Source organism: Phaseolus vulgaris, chromosome 11 (genome assembly GCF_000499845.2).
Source record: "Phaseolus vulgaris cultivar G19833 chromosome 11, P. vulgaris v2.0, whole genome shotgun sequence".
Classification (NCBI taxonomy): domain Eukaryota; kingdom Viridiplantae; phylum Streptophyta; class Magnoliopsida; order Fabales; family Fabaceae; genus Phaseolus; species Phaseolus vulgaris.
The window spans coordinates 3555367-3567707 of record NC_023749.2 but is presented as its reverse complement, the minus strand read 5'-3'; the positions used below and the strand labels follow the sequence as shown (position 1 = coordinate 3567707).

The window sequence follows — 12341 nt, the reverse complement described above, 5'->3', positions numbered from 1 at the left end:
TTTTTATTCCTCTAAAAAGGTGACATCAAGATTTATTCACACATTTAAAAAATCATCATTTCAGAAACAAAATGAAACAGAATAATGAAGTAGCAGATGACTTGTTCCCATCTAGAACAATGTGAATCTATGAAAACCACATATGGTCCTAATTAACTTTTTTTCTTTCAGCGATTCTTAGATCCAGTTTGCTCTTATTCATATCATTGATGATAGGTCCATTTTTTCACCTAAACTACTTCTGCTGAAGAAAACATAATGAGTGTGTTTAATCTCCTACTTGGTGGATGCAGAGTCCAACCAAGAACAAATGTTATTTTATCAATTTAATTTGATTTCCTTATCATAGATATTCTCATAAATCATCAAGGTAAAATATAAGTGACTTACACTGTTAAAAAGTTAAAGAACATAACATTTTAGAAGAACCTTAAAAAAGAACCTTCAGAATAGATTCTTCGTACTTGTTAAAGCCATTTTCTTACTTTCTGAATACAAAAATACTGAGGAGGCATCTGCAGCATTTGAATCTTTTGCATAATAACATATATGATTCACTTCCTTTCTACTACTATTAAGTACTTTGCTACATATTACATATGGAAACAGAATGGAATAACTTTCGGATGGAAAGTGGAAAATCAGCAGATACCAAGTTAACTCCACCTTTAGTGCAGTAAGATGCTGCAGGGAGTAAACGAGAACAATAAGATTATATCCTTCTGTCATGGTTTCAATTGACTCTCTTCTTTGTTGATTTTGTCTCGACTAATAGATTCTATTCACTCATTTCAAATTTCGGATCAGCTTCATGAGTATTTTCATAAACAGACGTGTGTAGACTATGTAATTTTCATGAGTATTCAAGAATAATTTTATGAATTTTAATCAAAAGATAAATTAAATAACATATAAATAAATAAACAAACAAAACCAATATGTAACAAGAAATTAAATGATACAATTATAAATAAATAAATAAATATGATTGCAGATAAATTAAATTACACAAATATAAACAAACAAAACTAGTGTGTAAATAGAGATAACTTAAATTATATCCGTATAAATAAACAGAAACTGGAAATTAAATTATATATATATAAAATTAAAGAAAGTGAAATAATATATAATTAAAAAAATAAAAGATTAATAGAACATATATAAGTTTATTAATATTAATATAAAAGAGTTTAACATGACTCTTTCTTTACCTTTTGATTGGAGTGATACACTATAATTAAGCTACAAATATTTTTAGGTTTAAAATTTCTTACATTACTCCAAAATCCCATTTTCTCTCTTTCTTTATTTTTTTTTTATATTTCTCTTCTTATTATTAGTTATTATTATTTTTATTTCATTCAGTCACAATAAACTATTTGATTTATTTTTCAATATTCAGATTTTATCTAGATAATATATATATATTTAATTATAAGAGTTAAAAAATACTATGTTTTAATGAAGAGGAATGTTATGGTGCATGAATTTTTTCTTCACGTCAAATATATTATTGATGCTCTTGGTTCTTGCCATTTTGATCTTATTCTTCTTCGCAAACATTTAGATATTATTTTTTAAGGTTTACTAGAAGAGTATGACCTCATAATCTCTATTATTGAAAGCAATTTTGATCATATTCCAATTAGTGAAGTTGAGGCATTATTACCTATACATGAATCACACATAAATAAGTTTAAGAGAAGGTTAATTGACTATCTTTTGATTAGCATTACTCAAAAAGGATCCATTTATAACTCTACATATTCTATCAATTCAAATAGTTTCAACTCATACTATGCTAAATTTATGGTATCAGAGTCATTTCAAGTCTATCCTAGCGAGTGTTTGTGTTGGGCCTATCGTGCCACCCGCTATCGGGTCGCTATCGGGTCGTTATCGGACCACCCAAAATATATAGTCCCACGCACGAGTTGGCAGTCTCGGCGTGAGGGGGTGTGTTGGAGATCCCACATTGACTAGAGATTAGAGCCTTTCATTGTATATAAGTGGGTGCAAACCTCAATCCTATGAGCTGGTTTTATGGGGTTGAGTTAGGCCTAAAGTCCACTTTCATAACACACTCATGCTTCTGATGCCAAGTGGTGGATTACTCTTTTCTAACCTATACGGTCTATTACTATGTGCACTCACTCTTTTATTGGTCCAAATATAAGGCTCAAAATTAAACCAAGACTTAATAAATGATCCAAATAATCTACTTTTTACAAATTATATAAATTAAAGTACGGTCTAAAAAGATGTTTGACTTTGTCTCACTGAGTCAGTTGAGTCTTAGTTTTTTTAGTCTTTTGACCAAGACTCTAGTATTCTTTCATGGTGTGGAGGTCTTATGTGATATGTTTTGTACATTCCTTCCTCCTATAATTGTCCTTTTTATTTGGTCTCTTTATCCTATGCATGTTATGACTGAATGATTTTCATCACCAACAATACTTCAATCTTAGTCAAATCGATGAAGTTTCAACCAAAAAAATACGAAAAAAAGTTATATAAATTTAAGAATATGAATTTTAAATTCTAACTAAAAATAAATTTTAAATTTATTTCATTTTAAATAATCAAATTACTACTTTCAATTTCATATAAAAATTTATATCTAAATAGCATAGTTTATCCTTAAACAATTCAAATTTCCTAAAAAAAAAAATAATCACTTCAAATTTTCTAAAGGATATTATCATATTTATTAACCACTCATCAATTGCATTGTAATAATAAAGAATAAGTGAAATGAACTACATATATAAATAAATAATCTAATATAAAATTAGAATAAATTATTAAAAATTCTAACTAATGACATAAAAAAAGTTAATACTTACTATTGATTCGTGATGTACTAGAAACACTAGGGTTGGAACTTTGGTATAAACCTACTATATTACATAGGGGTGTAAAAGAAGTCTTCTAAATATATTTTCTTGGACTGTCTAACATAAAAGTTTTTTAATAAAAAAAAACATATTCTCTTGAACAACATGCAAAATCTCATTTTAGTATTAATTATCGGGTAAAACCCAACTTGTCTATAGAGATAATATATTCTTTTCAACAAGATGAAAAAACTCTTAATTAGATCTAGAGTGTTCATATGTTGATAATCATATACCAAATTACAACTAAAATGAATCATTTTGAAACTAAAATTAGAAAGAAAATGATTTTGTATTGAAATGAATCAATTTTTTAATTAGATTAATGTTGTGTTTGGATTCGCTGATGAAGTGTGAACATCGATGAACGAGTAAAAAGATCCCTTGTTTGGATCAACATGTTTGGAAGTGAAGGAAGAGACTGAAGAGAGCATGAATTTTGTTTTCCTCTCACATGAAAAAATTAAAAGAAATGTAGGATAGAAGTATTTTACGTTAACACTCTTTAAAATTTTATTTTCCTCTCACAAAAATTAAAAGAATAAAAGTATTTTACATTAATACCCTTTAAAATATTCATAAATATAACTATGAAATTATATAATATAAAATATTAATTTTATATATTGTATATATATAATTATATTAATATAATTATATATATATAATATATAAAATTAAATGTTAAATAAATTTATTTAATAAATTTTAGTTATACTATTAATAATAACATATAATTATAAATAATAAAATAAAATTATAATATCAACAAAACATATATAATTATATAAAAAATAAATATATATAATAATAAATATTATTTTCAATATTTTTTATATATTTAATAAATTTATTTAAATGTTAATATAAAATTAATTTTTATTACAAAAATAAGAATAATTATAAATATTATATATTAAAAAAATTAACTCAAACTTATAAAAAAATATACCATAATCCATTATTAAAATACTTTTTAATATACCATAATTTATCATTAAAATATTCTTTACTAATAAGGATAAATTTAATAATAAGAATAAATTTGATAATGAAAAATTTAAAGCTAAAAAGAAAATTAATTTTATATTAAAATAAATTAATTTCTAAAATTGCATCTGACCAAATTATAATTATAACTATAAATTGTTACGTTGTGAACTTATCAATTTTCTTTAGATTAAAATTTAAGTTAACCCAAAGATATGGTTAGTGTGTATATATTTGAGTTAATTAGGCATTAAAATATCATTGCAGAGGATGTGGGACAGGGGAAGAAGGCATAATTACAAGGAACCCTTGACAAGGCATGATCTGGAGACATCGTTACCTCAACCTCACAACACCCTATCATTGAACCAAGACCATAAACCAGTGAGAAGGAGACAAAACAGTTAATCAACAATGTAAATAATAACCTCATACTTGCTTCATCGTTTCCTTCCTCCACAGACAGCAATAATTGGTACCCTTTTTGGTGCATGTAATACTTGTCACGACTAGTAACACAATGGGAAATAATATCGATCCTCTATTTTCTTTTTTTCTAAGTCATTTTTACAAGGTGAGAAAAAAAGCATCCATTTGAACCACGTAATGGCAGCACAGAGTGGGAAGGAAGCTGAAGTTATCATCCACATGTCAAGTGTGGATAGGTTAGCTCACAGCAGCCTCAGATGAGACATCACTTGAGAACTATAAATGAAGCGAAAACGTTGCATGTGTGGTAAAGAGGCCTATACAAAGGTTGCTGTAGGAGATAAGATTGTGCTAGTGCTAACACCTGCACTCAACAATGGCCTCTGCATCACCCTCTCTGCTCAAGTCTTCACTTGTTCTTGACAAGTCTGAGTGGGTGAAGGGTCAAACCCTTCGCCAACCTTCTGCATCAGTTGTCAGATGCAGCCCCACCAACCCTTCAGCCCTCACCATCAGAGCTGGTTCCTATGCTGATGAGCTTGTTAAGACTGCGGTATGATAGTAAACAACTCATGCACTTTCTTTTTATGTGACTTCTTTCTGTTTAACTTCTTCAGCAGTTTAGATTATTTTAGCTTACAGAAGCTAAATGCATTTTACCTTTTTCTCTGGCTCTTATGGACAATTTTATCTACAGATAGATACTAAAAGCATCTTGTAATTGAACTAAACTGAAATTATTCACACTCATAATCCGATTCCTTCTTGTTTTCCATTTGGCTTTGTTGGAATTTAGAGGAGAAAGGATAGTTTATGACTGTCACACTTGAGATTCTGGTTATAAATATGTGCCTAAGTGTTGTAGTTATGAACTATTCTAATCAATGAATATAACTTCACTTTGTTTTCTACTTTAGAAGCTAAATCTTTGGGGTTGTTCTTGTTTGCTTCCAAAGTATGGTTTTCACATTGTTGATAATATTTTGCTGCGTGTGGAAACAGAAAATCGTTGCTTCACCAGGGAGGGGTATTTTGGCTATGGATGAGTCCAATGCTACCTGTGGGAAGCGTTTGGCTTCAATTGGGCTAGAGAATACTGAAGCTAACCGCCAGGCATACCGTACCCTCCTTGTTACAGTTCCAGGCCTTGGTCAATACATCTCTGGTGCCATTCTCTTTGAGGAAACTCTCTACCAATCCACCATTGATGGCAAGAAGATTGTCGATGTGCTCCAAGAGCAAAAAATTGTTCCTGGTATTAAGGTCGACAAGGTAAGAATTTTGGAATCACCCTTTTCTTCCTTTGCTATGCAGTTACTACTAACACCTCAAATAGCAATGAAAAGAATTAGTATGAGTGTTGATGGATGTTAATATGATATGTACTTTATGCTTAATTGTACCATCATTCAGATATTTGTTATTGTCCATATAGAAAGATGATTCAAGTCTCACATAAACACTGCTTAGTTATAAGATATCGGAGGTTAGCTTTTTTGTAGTTCAACATAGTGAAAATCTCGATGTTGAACTAAAATATGGCAGTGTATGTACATTTAAATCATGGTTTATGTAATTGAGACAACAGGGTTTGGTTCCCCTTGCTGGATCCAACGATGAGTCATGGTGCCAAGGTTTGGATGGTCTTGCCTCTCGCTCAGCTGCATACTATCAGCAAGGTGCCCGTTTCGCCAAATGGTGAGTGTTCATTGTTCATTGCCCTTTGCAGTGACAGCAAAATCATTCATAATTTTGTGCCTTTTTTTTTCTTGTGCTACACATCATGCTCATTTTTTCATCATATCAACCCATAACACCATATTAGGCGTACTGTTGTGAGCATCCCCAATGGTCCCACTGCTCTGGCTGTTAAGGAAGCAGCCTGGGGTCTGGCTCGCTATGCTGCAATTTCTCAGGTGAGAAAACCACTCAAGTTGTATTGGTGATTTGATTTTTTTTTCTTAGAGCTACACTTCTGTTTATGGATGTAAGGTAATGGATGCTTTTTACATAAGCCTAAGAAGAGGACCTATTTATTTTGAACACAGAATATATTTTTAGTTCACTGATACTTTTCAAATAGAGAATACATCTTTTTAAAATAGTCTAGTCTCACAATAGACTTCTCAAACATGTTATCTGATAGCAACTATACTATAACTTACACTTAAAACCATAATAATTATCTGTCATTTAAATTTTCGAACAAAACTGATAACGATTTTGAGTTTAATGCTGAACATATAATGTATTGATTCTGAAGGGTCAACATGTTTTCATTCAATGATTTTAGGACAATGGATTGGTCCCAATTGTGGAGCCAGAGATCTTGCTTGATGGGGAACATACTATTGATAGAACTTTTGAAGTGGCCCAAAAGGTGTGGGCAGAGGTTTTCTTCTACCTTGCTGAGAACAATGTCCTTTTTGAGGGTATTCTCCTGAAGCCTAGCATGGTTACACCTGGAGCTCAGTCCAAGGAGAAGGTCAGTCCTGAAACAGTTGCTGATTACACCCTAAAGCTCCTTCACAGGAGAATCCCCCCTGCTGTTCCTGGAATTATGGTAAGTAACACTGCCAAAATGCATCATTCTTTGCATTCCTAACTTCCCTTTCATGTGGTAACCAAAGTTGTGTTATGCAGTTTTTGTCTGGTGGACAGTCTGAGGTTGAAGCTACCTTAAATTTGAATGCCATGAACCAGTCTCCAAACCCCTGGCATGTGTCATTTTCATATGCCAGAGCCCTCCAAAACACTGCCTTGAAGACATGGGGAGGACTCCCAGAGCAAGTGAAAGCATCACAAGATGCACTCCTTTTCCGTGCCAAGTCCAACTCACTGGCTCAGCTTGGAAAGTACACTGGTGAGGGTGAATCTGAGGAAGCCAAGAAGGAGTTGTTCGTCAAAGGTTACTCCTACTAAGATGTTTCTAGTGCATATGATACATGTTAGGCAGCAACACCACCAGCAGTTGCAGTAGGTGTTGACGGAGGATGAATTGAAAGACTAATTTGTCTAAAATGTACTGTTTTTATAGTCTTGGAGACTATTTTTGTTTATGGTTACATGTTCCTTTACAACTTAATAAACCTTTTCCTATGAGTTGTGTACTTGAATATGTTTCCATGTATAACAAAATTGTTGAATCTATCTGATAAAAACCCAAAAAAAATATTTCTCTTTTCAGTTATAATCTGGTATATGATTATTAACATATCATCAATTTGAGAACTGAAAATTTTGCCATGGAGTCAAACTTACCAACAAGTCCACTCTATTCCTCTTTAAACGAAAATGAAGTCTTCCTTGCTTAGGCTAAGATCAAACAACTTTTAATCCCCAAGGAAGATAAAACCAGTCAAAGTTAGCAAGAAGATACCTTCAAGAAAATTGTTTAGCACTCTCTTCTTGTACTTGTAACAGAAAAATAAAATGTGTAATTGATTTAACACGCTAATAATATATATCACAACTTCTCATTACAGAACTTTTGAAGACAGATACTCTGCCACATGATACATATTTGTCTATCACAAACTACATAAAAAAGTGTAATATATTGCTTTTTTATTTAGACAACAGCGTATCTTTTGACAAATGCTACATGACAAATTTGCTTTTCATTTTAAAAAAAACTCAAGTAGATATTTAAACTCTAAACCACAAGAATTTATTAGAAGAGAGTAATAACTCATTCAAGATTTAACAGTGACAAAATTTAGGAAGAAAAATAGACATTGTATTAAATATTTCATTTGTTAACCCTCAATTATGATTACGAAATATTGAGCTGAATTTTACAAATTAACCTAATTTATGATGAATGGCATGCAAACACATACGTGATTGGATAAAAAAATGTTCTGCCTATCCAGATTTAAAGCAAGAAAGAGATGTCTAATTTGTGTAGTATCATTATTGATGTATAGTGTGTTTGTATTCTCTTTTTGAAATCTCAAAATCATAATTTGGACAAAGCCTAGAGAAAATAAACTTTAGCCTAATCCATGTAGCATGTGAAATAGAAATTCAAATCCATACGTAATGATGGTCATATGAAACAATAATCACGTGAAACAATTCCTAACAAACCAAATTGCTTCTCATAGAGGAGATGAACTTGATCAATGATATTGGATTCCTTCCGAAATAAAGTTATAGCTTCTCCGACCATCTCATTTTGTTCTTAAACAATATTTATAGATTCTATAACTCAAAAAAAAAAAAAAAAATCTGTTTACACCTTTCGGATTCTACAATCTATAATATATTTTTTCATTCAAAAATTTTATTTTGAGTTACATAATACAGAAAATATTCTCATGTCCGGTAATAACTTCTCGATTGTATAATTCATAAGATATTTTCGGATCTAAAATTATCTTATAGATTGTACAACCCAAAATACATATTATAATAAGGAATGTTACAAATTTTATATCTCAAAAGGTAGAGTTAAAATTAAAAAGTTATAGAGGTGTAGTAAGATGGTACGAAGGTGTAGGAAGAATTTGGTACAAGATTTATGGCTTGGTACTATTTAGTCAATAAACAACCTTTCAATTTATTTAACACGAAGACTTTGTATTCTAATGAGTAATTTTAAATATTTATAGCTTTCTTTCGTGGTCTTAATTTATAGTATTTATGATTCTACAATCCAAAAATGTCATTTTTTTTCTATTTACACCTTCGGGATTTTAAATGTTATAGGTCAATCACTTGTAAATATACTTTACTATCTATCACACACCCAATTAGAACAACTTCAGTGGTACCCTGTTGCTTTGATTGTTATTTTGGTTAACTGATTATTTATTAACGAGGTCCACCTAAGCTTTTTCATAAAGTCAAGATGTTGTCACCTTTTTGTATGTGCTTGAAATGTAAAGGTACTTGATTTATGTAGTAACTATCAAGTCTAAATCCTTATCATCATCTCATGTAAAAACTATAGAAAGGTCTTAGTCTGTCTCAAATCTTGAAATGTGACTTGGTATCAAATTACACAATTCATCTGGAAAATTGTTCTAAATGTCAATTGATTTTAAATGAAATCTGACATCCAAATCTGATAGCTTTAGAGAAGCACTTACATCATGTACGTAGATAAATTTAAATGAACATCATTGAAGTATATGGATACCAAATTATGTTCATACATACAAAGTCCCCATTTACAATCAACACACAATTAATAACTAACATATTGAAACCATAGATTCAGTGATTTATTAGAATGGATATAAAATAACTCAGACAAAATATAGTGATAACCAAATGCAGCCAGATGACTCCCTCAAAGCACGTTTCATATTCGCGAGTTCATTTGATTATTATAAATATAAAAATAAACTTATGTAAGCACCTTGCAGATTGCGTAAGGAATATTGCAAGATTGACTAGAAAATCTACAATGGTCGAAAACAACAAGACCAATTGAAAAAACATGAGCTAATGTTGAAGACCTGAACAAAGACCTGAACTAGAAAGTATCAACTTGCTTCAGTTTCAACTTTTAAGCCACTGTCTGTTGGACTCGTTAAATTTGTTGAGCTTTCTGATACTTTTACTACATCCGTTAGGTACTTCCAACAGCGTTTGTGAACTCCACTAATTTTTTTTGGAGCATCTGCCAACGGCAAGCCTGCAATAAGTTGTACTATATAAAATCAAGGCAGAAAAAAGTACTAAAAAATGCTTTAGTGTTTATGCAATGCTTCATACAATCTACACTTTATTTTAGGTACATTATGCTTCAAAAAACATCCTGACAATTTATCAAAATAAAGCTGCCAAGTTCTAACAACCAACAGAAACTACATTGTCAAATAAGAAAAAAAATGTGATTTATAACTAAGATCATAACTAATTCGATATGGAACATGAATGAAAAAAAGAAAGAAAGTTAACACCGAGACATGCAAATGTAATGGAGTGCCGCATGTGGCATCATTTAGACGAACTTATGCACACCAGCTCAATCCTCTCACAAGTTCTAACAAGCTCACAATAAGCGTTAAACACTCTCCAAGGGCCCTTCACCACGGCAATGTTAGAAATGTTCCTCTAGAAATGTCAAACAGACACTTCTATCAAAATTCATAAGAATATGTTTACAATTCTTCTTTTCAGTAGCCGTTAGAATGGATGAAATAAAGAACTGCTTAAATTTTTGGGTCTAAAGCAGAAGTTTTGGTTAAAGTAGACTAAGACAAGGGACCAGCATAATAGAGAATCAATTTGGTATTATGCTAGGCAGGACTGGGTACACTGAATTGAGCAATAAATAACTCCAACAGAACCTCCTAAGTGAATGCATAAACAACATAAACCAACTCAAATAAAAACTACAAATTCCGATTGAGAATCCATAAGCACCGCAGTGTAATCAGAAACACTGCAAGCAATATTGCTATGAAACAGAGACAAGCTTGGAAAGGGAATGAAGTATCAGGTAAACAATTTCTACTTTCTACATCATGGTATATCGTAATTGACAGAAGGACACCTGTTTTAAATTTGCAACTCAAAAAGGCAATGAAGCTTATCCATCAGATGAAACTCAAACAACTCTTTAGTTCTCAATTAAAACTCCCCACATTTTTCACTAACCCAAATTTTTATTGTTTATGGAAAACTCTGCTTATTATCCAGTTTGTTAAGTATTTATAATAGATTGATAAGCGCCAATAATAGATTGACTATCCTAAATGGACATCAAGGCAATTCTTATGTAAGAATTAAGAAAGTCACTCTTGGCCTAGCCTACACTTTCATTGAAGAATAGCAGTGCAGAAAAACTATCAGTGGCTTCAATAGACTCTGCTGCACAGAGAATTGATAAACAGAATATCCAAAAGTCAAAATCACTTCTACTTATGACACTAACCATTTTTATGAGCAATACCCCATGCTTTTCCATGCCTTCCATCCTGCAAAATAAAATTAAGAAAGTGACTTCTGAAAACGGATAACAGCAGAGGAATAAATCACTGTAAAATTCAATTTGAATTGGATGAAATCCGATGCAAAACAATAGGAGGACAAGGAAAAAGTTGAGGATCGAAAGAGAAGCACCTTGTACAGATTGAGCTTAGTGATCTCGTAAGAAACTTCTTTCCAGTGAGTCTTGGCCATGTGGTAGCCAATTCCCCAGTTAGGTAAGAACTGAGCCACTTCGAACAAGTTCTTCTTCTTTCTTCGCTTTGATTTCTTAGGGTTCTGAGCAGAAGAAGTAGAATCCGAAGAAGTGCTCAAGGCTTTCATGAAGTTGAGCGGAGATCTTAGTAAAGGACAGTTTCGAACAGAACCAACTCTGTTAACCAACGCACTTGCCATTGGTTTTCTGTTAAAACCCCTATGGAGAATCAAATGCAAAAATGTCAACAACAAAAAAAAGCACAGGTAAATCTCCAACTTAAAACCAAAATGTGGCAGTTAAATCCAATCAGACCCTGCATCATTGAAACAAGTAAGGGCTGTTTGTAGGAAATTCTTCTATAAGCACTTTCATAATGGAATTTCTTTTAGCTCATTGAGAATTTTAGCAGACCCTAAATGACATAGAGAAAAACATTCCGTGGCAACACGGACATGAAATTTCAAGATAATGTGAAAACAATACAGAGAACACTCATAAACTGTTTGCAGTAAATGAAGGAAGGTGAAACAATGAGTTTCAATGACTTAGCAAGTTAGGAGTGAGTAGTGAATGTCGTTAATCATTCAATGGGAAGAAAAAAGGGGAAAGAATGAGTTTCAATGACATACGATCCCTTGTTTGTTGATGTGCCGATAAGCAAGGGGGAGAATCATACAGCGGACGGTTCTCACGGAGGCCGTGAATGGTGGCGGAGAGGATGAGGATGCGGCGGTCCGTGGGTCCGTGCAGCGCCGCGGGAGGAGGATGATTCGGCGGCGAGGAGGCAGCACGTTGAGAAAGAAGAAGACGCAATGGTGAAACCTACAAAGAACAAAAAGAAAGTAGGCATGTTAAAATTTTATAACTTTATAATTTCT

The 12341-nt window shown here is 32.0% G+C and overlaps 2 protein-coding genes across 3 annotated transcripts; one reads left to right on the top strand and one right to left on the bottom strand.

Annotated features, from left to right (window-relative positions):
* Positions 1–4282: 4282 nt before the first annotated feature.
* Positions 4283–7429, top strand: LOC137811059 (fructose-bisphosphate aldolase 1, chloroplastic). The gene is made up of 6 exons (XM_068612641.1): positions 4283–4872; positions 5322–5591; positions 5908–6017; positions 6145–6235; positions 6613–6882; positions 6963–7429. Exons 1-6 carry the CDS (start codon positions 4696–4698, stop codon positions 7239–7241), a joined length of 1197 nt encoding a protein of 398 aa, XP_068468742.1. The 5' UTR covers positions 4283–4695; the 3' UTR covers positions 7242–7429.
* Positions 7430–9528: 2099 nt separating this feature from the next.
* Positions 9529–12341, bottom strand: LOC137811047 (uncharacterized). Of its 2 annotated transcripts, none has more exons than XM_068612620.1 (4): positions 12093–12341; positions 11400–11679; positions 11212–11254; positions 9529–9966 (listed from the first exon to the last, which is right to left on the bottom strand). In XM_068612620.1, the coding sequence occupies exons 2-4, from the start codon at positions 11658–11660 to the stop codon at positions 9815–9817; spliced, it is 456 nt and encodes a 151-aa protein (XP_068468721.1). In that variant the 5' UTR covers positions 11661–11679; positions 12093–12341; the 3' UTR covers positions 9529–9814. The 2 variants fall into 2 exon arrangements, with proteins under 2 accessions (XP_068468721.1, XP_068468731.1); XM_068612630.1 differs by having other exon boundaries at positions 12140–12309.

Bases quoted from the DNA above. Each gene is read 5' to 3' on its own strand.
- LOC137811059 (XM_068612641.1), top strand. From the start codon at position 4,696: ATGGCCTCTGCATCACCCTCTCTGCTCAAGTCTTCACTTGTTCTTGAC. The intron at 5,592-5,907 runs GTAAGAATTTTG...TTGAGACAACAG, and splicing joins CTGGTATTAAGGTCGACAAG to GGTTTGGTTCCCCTTGCTGG. The intron at 6,236-6,612 runs GTGAGAAAACCA...CAATGATTTTAG, and splicing joins GCTATGCTGCAATTTCTCAG to GACAATGGATTGGTCCCAAT.
- LOC137811047 (XM_068612620.1), bottom strand. From the start codon at position 11,660: ATGGCAAGTGCGTTGGTTAACAGAGTTGGTTCTGTTCGAAACTGTCCT. The intron at 11,255-11,399 runs GTGCTTCTCTTT...TTTATTTTGCAG, and splicing joins CTAAGCTCAATCTGTACAAG to GATGGAAGGCATGGAAAAGC. The intron at 9,967-11,211 runs GTTAGTGTCATA...AACTTATTGCAG, and splicing joins GGGTATTGCTCATAAAAATG to GCTTGCCGTTGGCAGATGCT.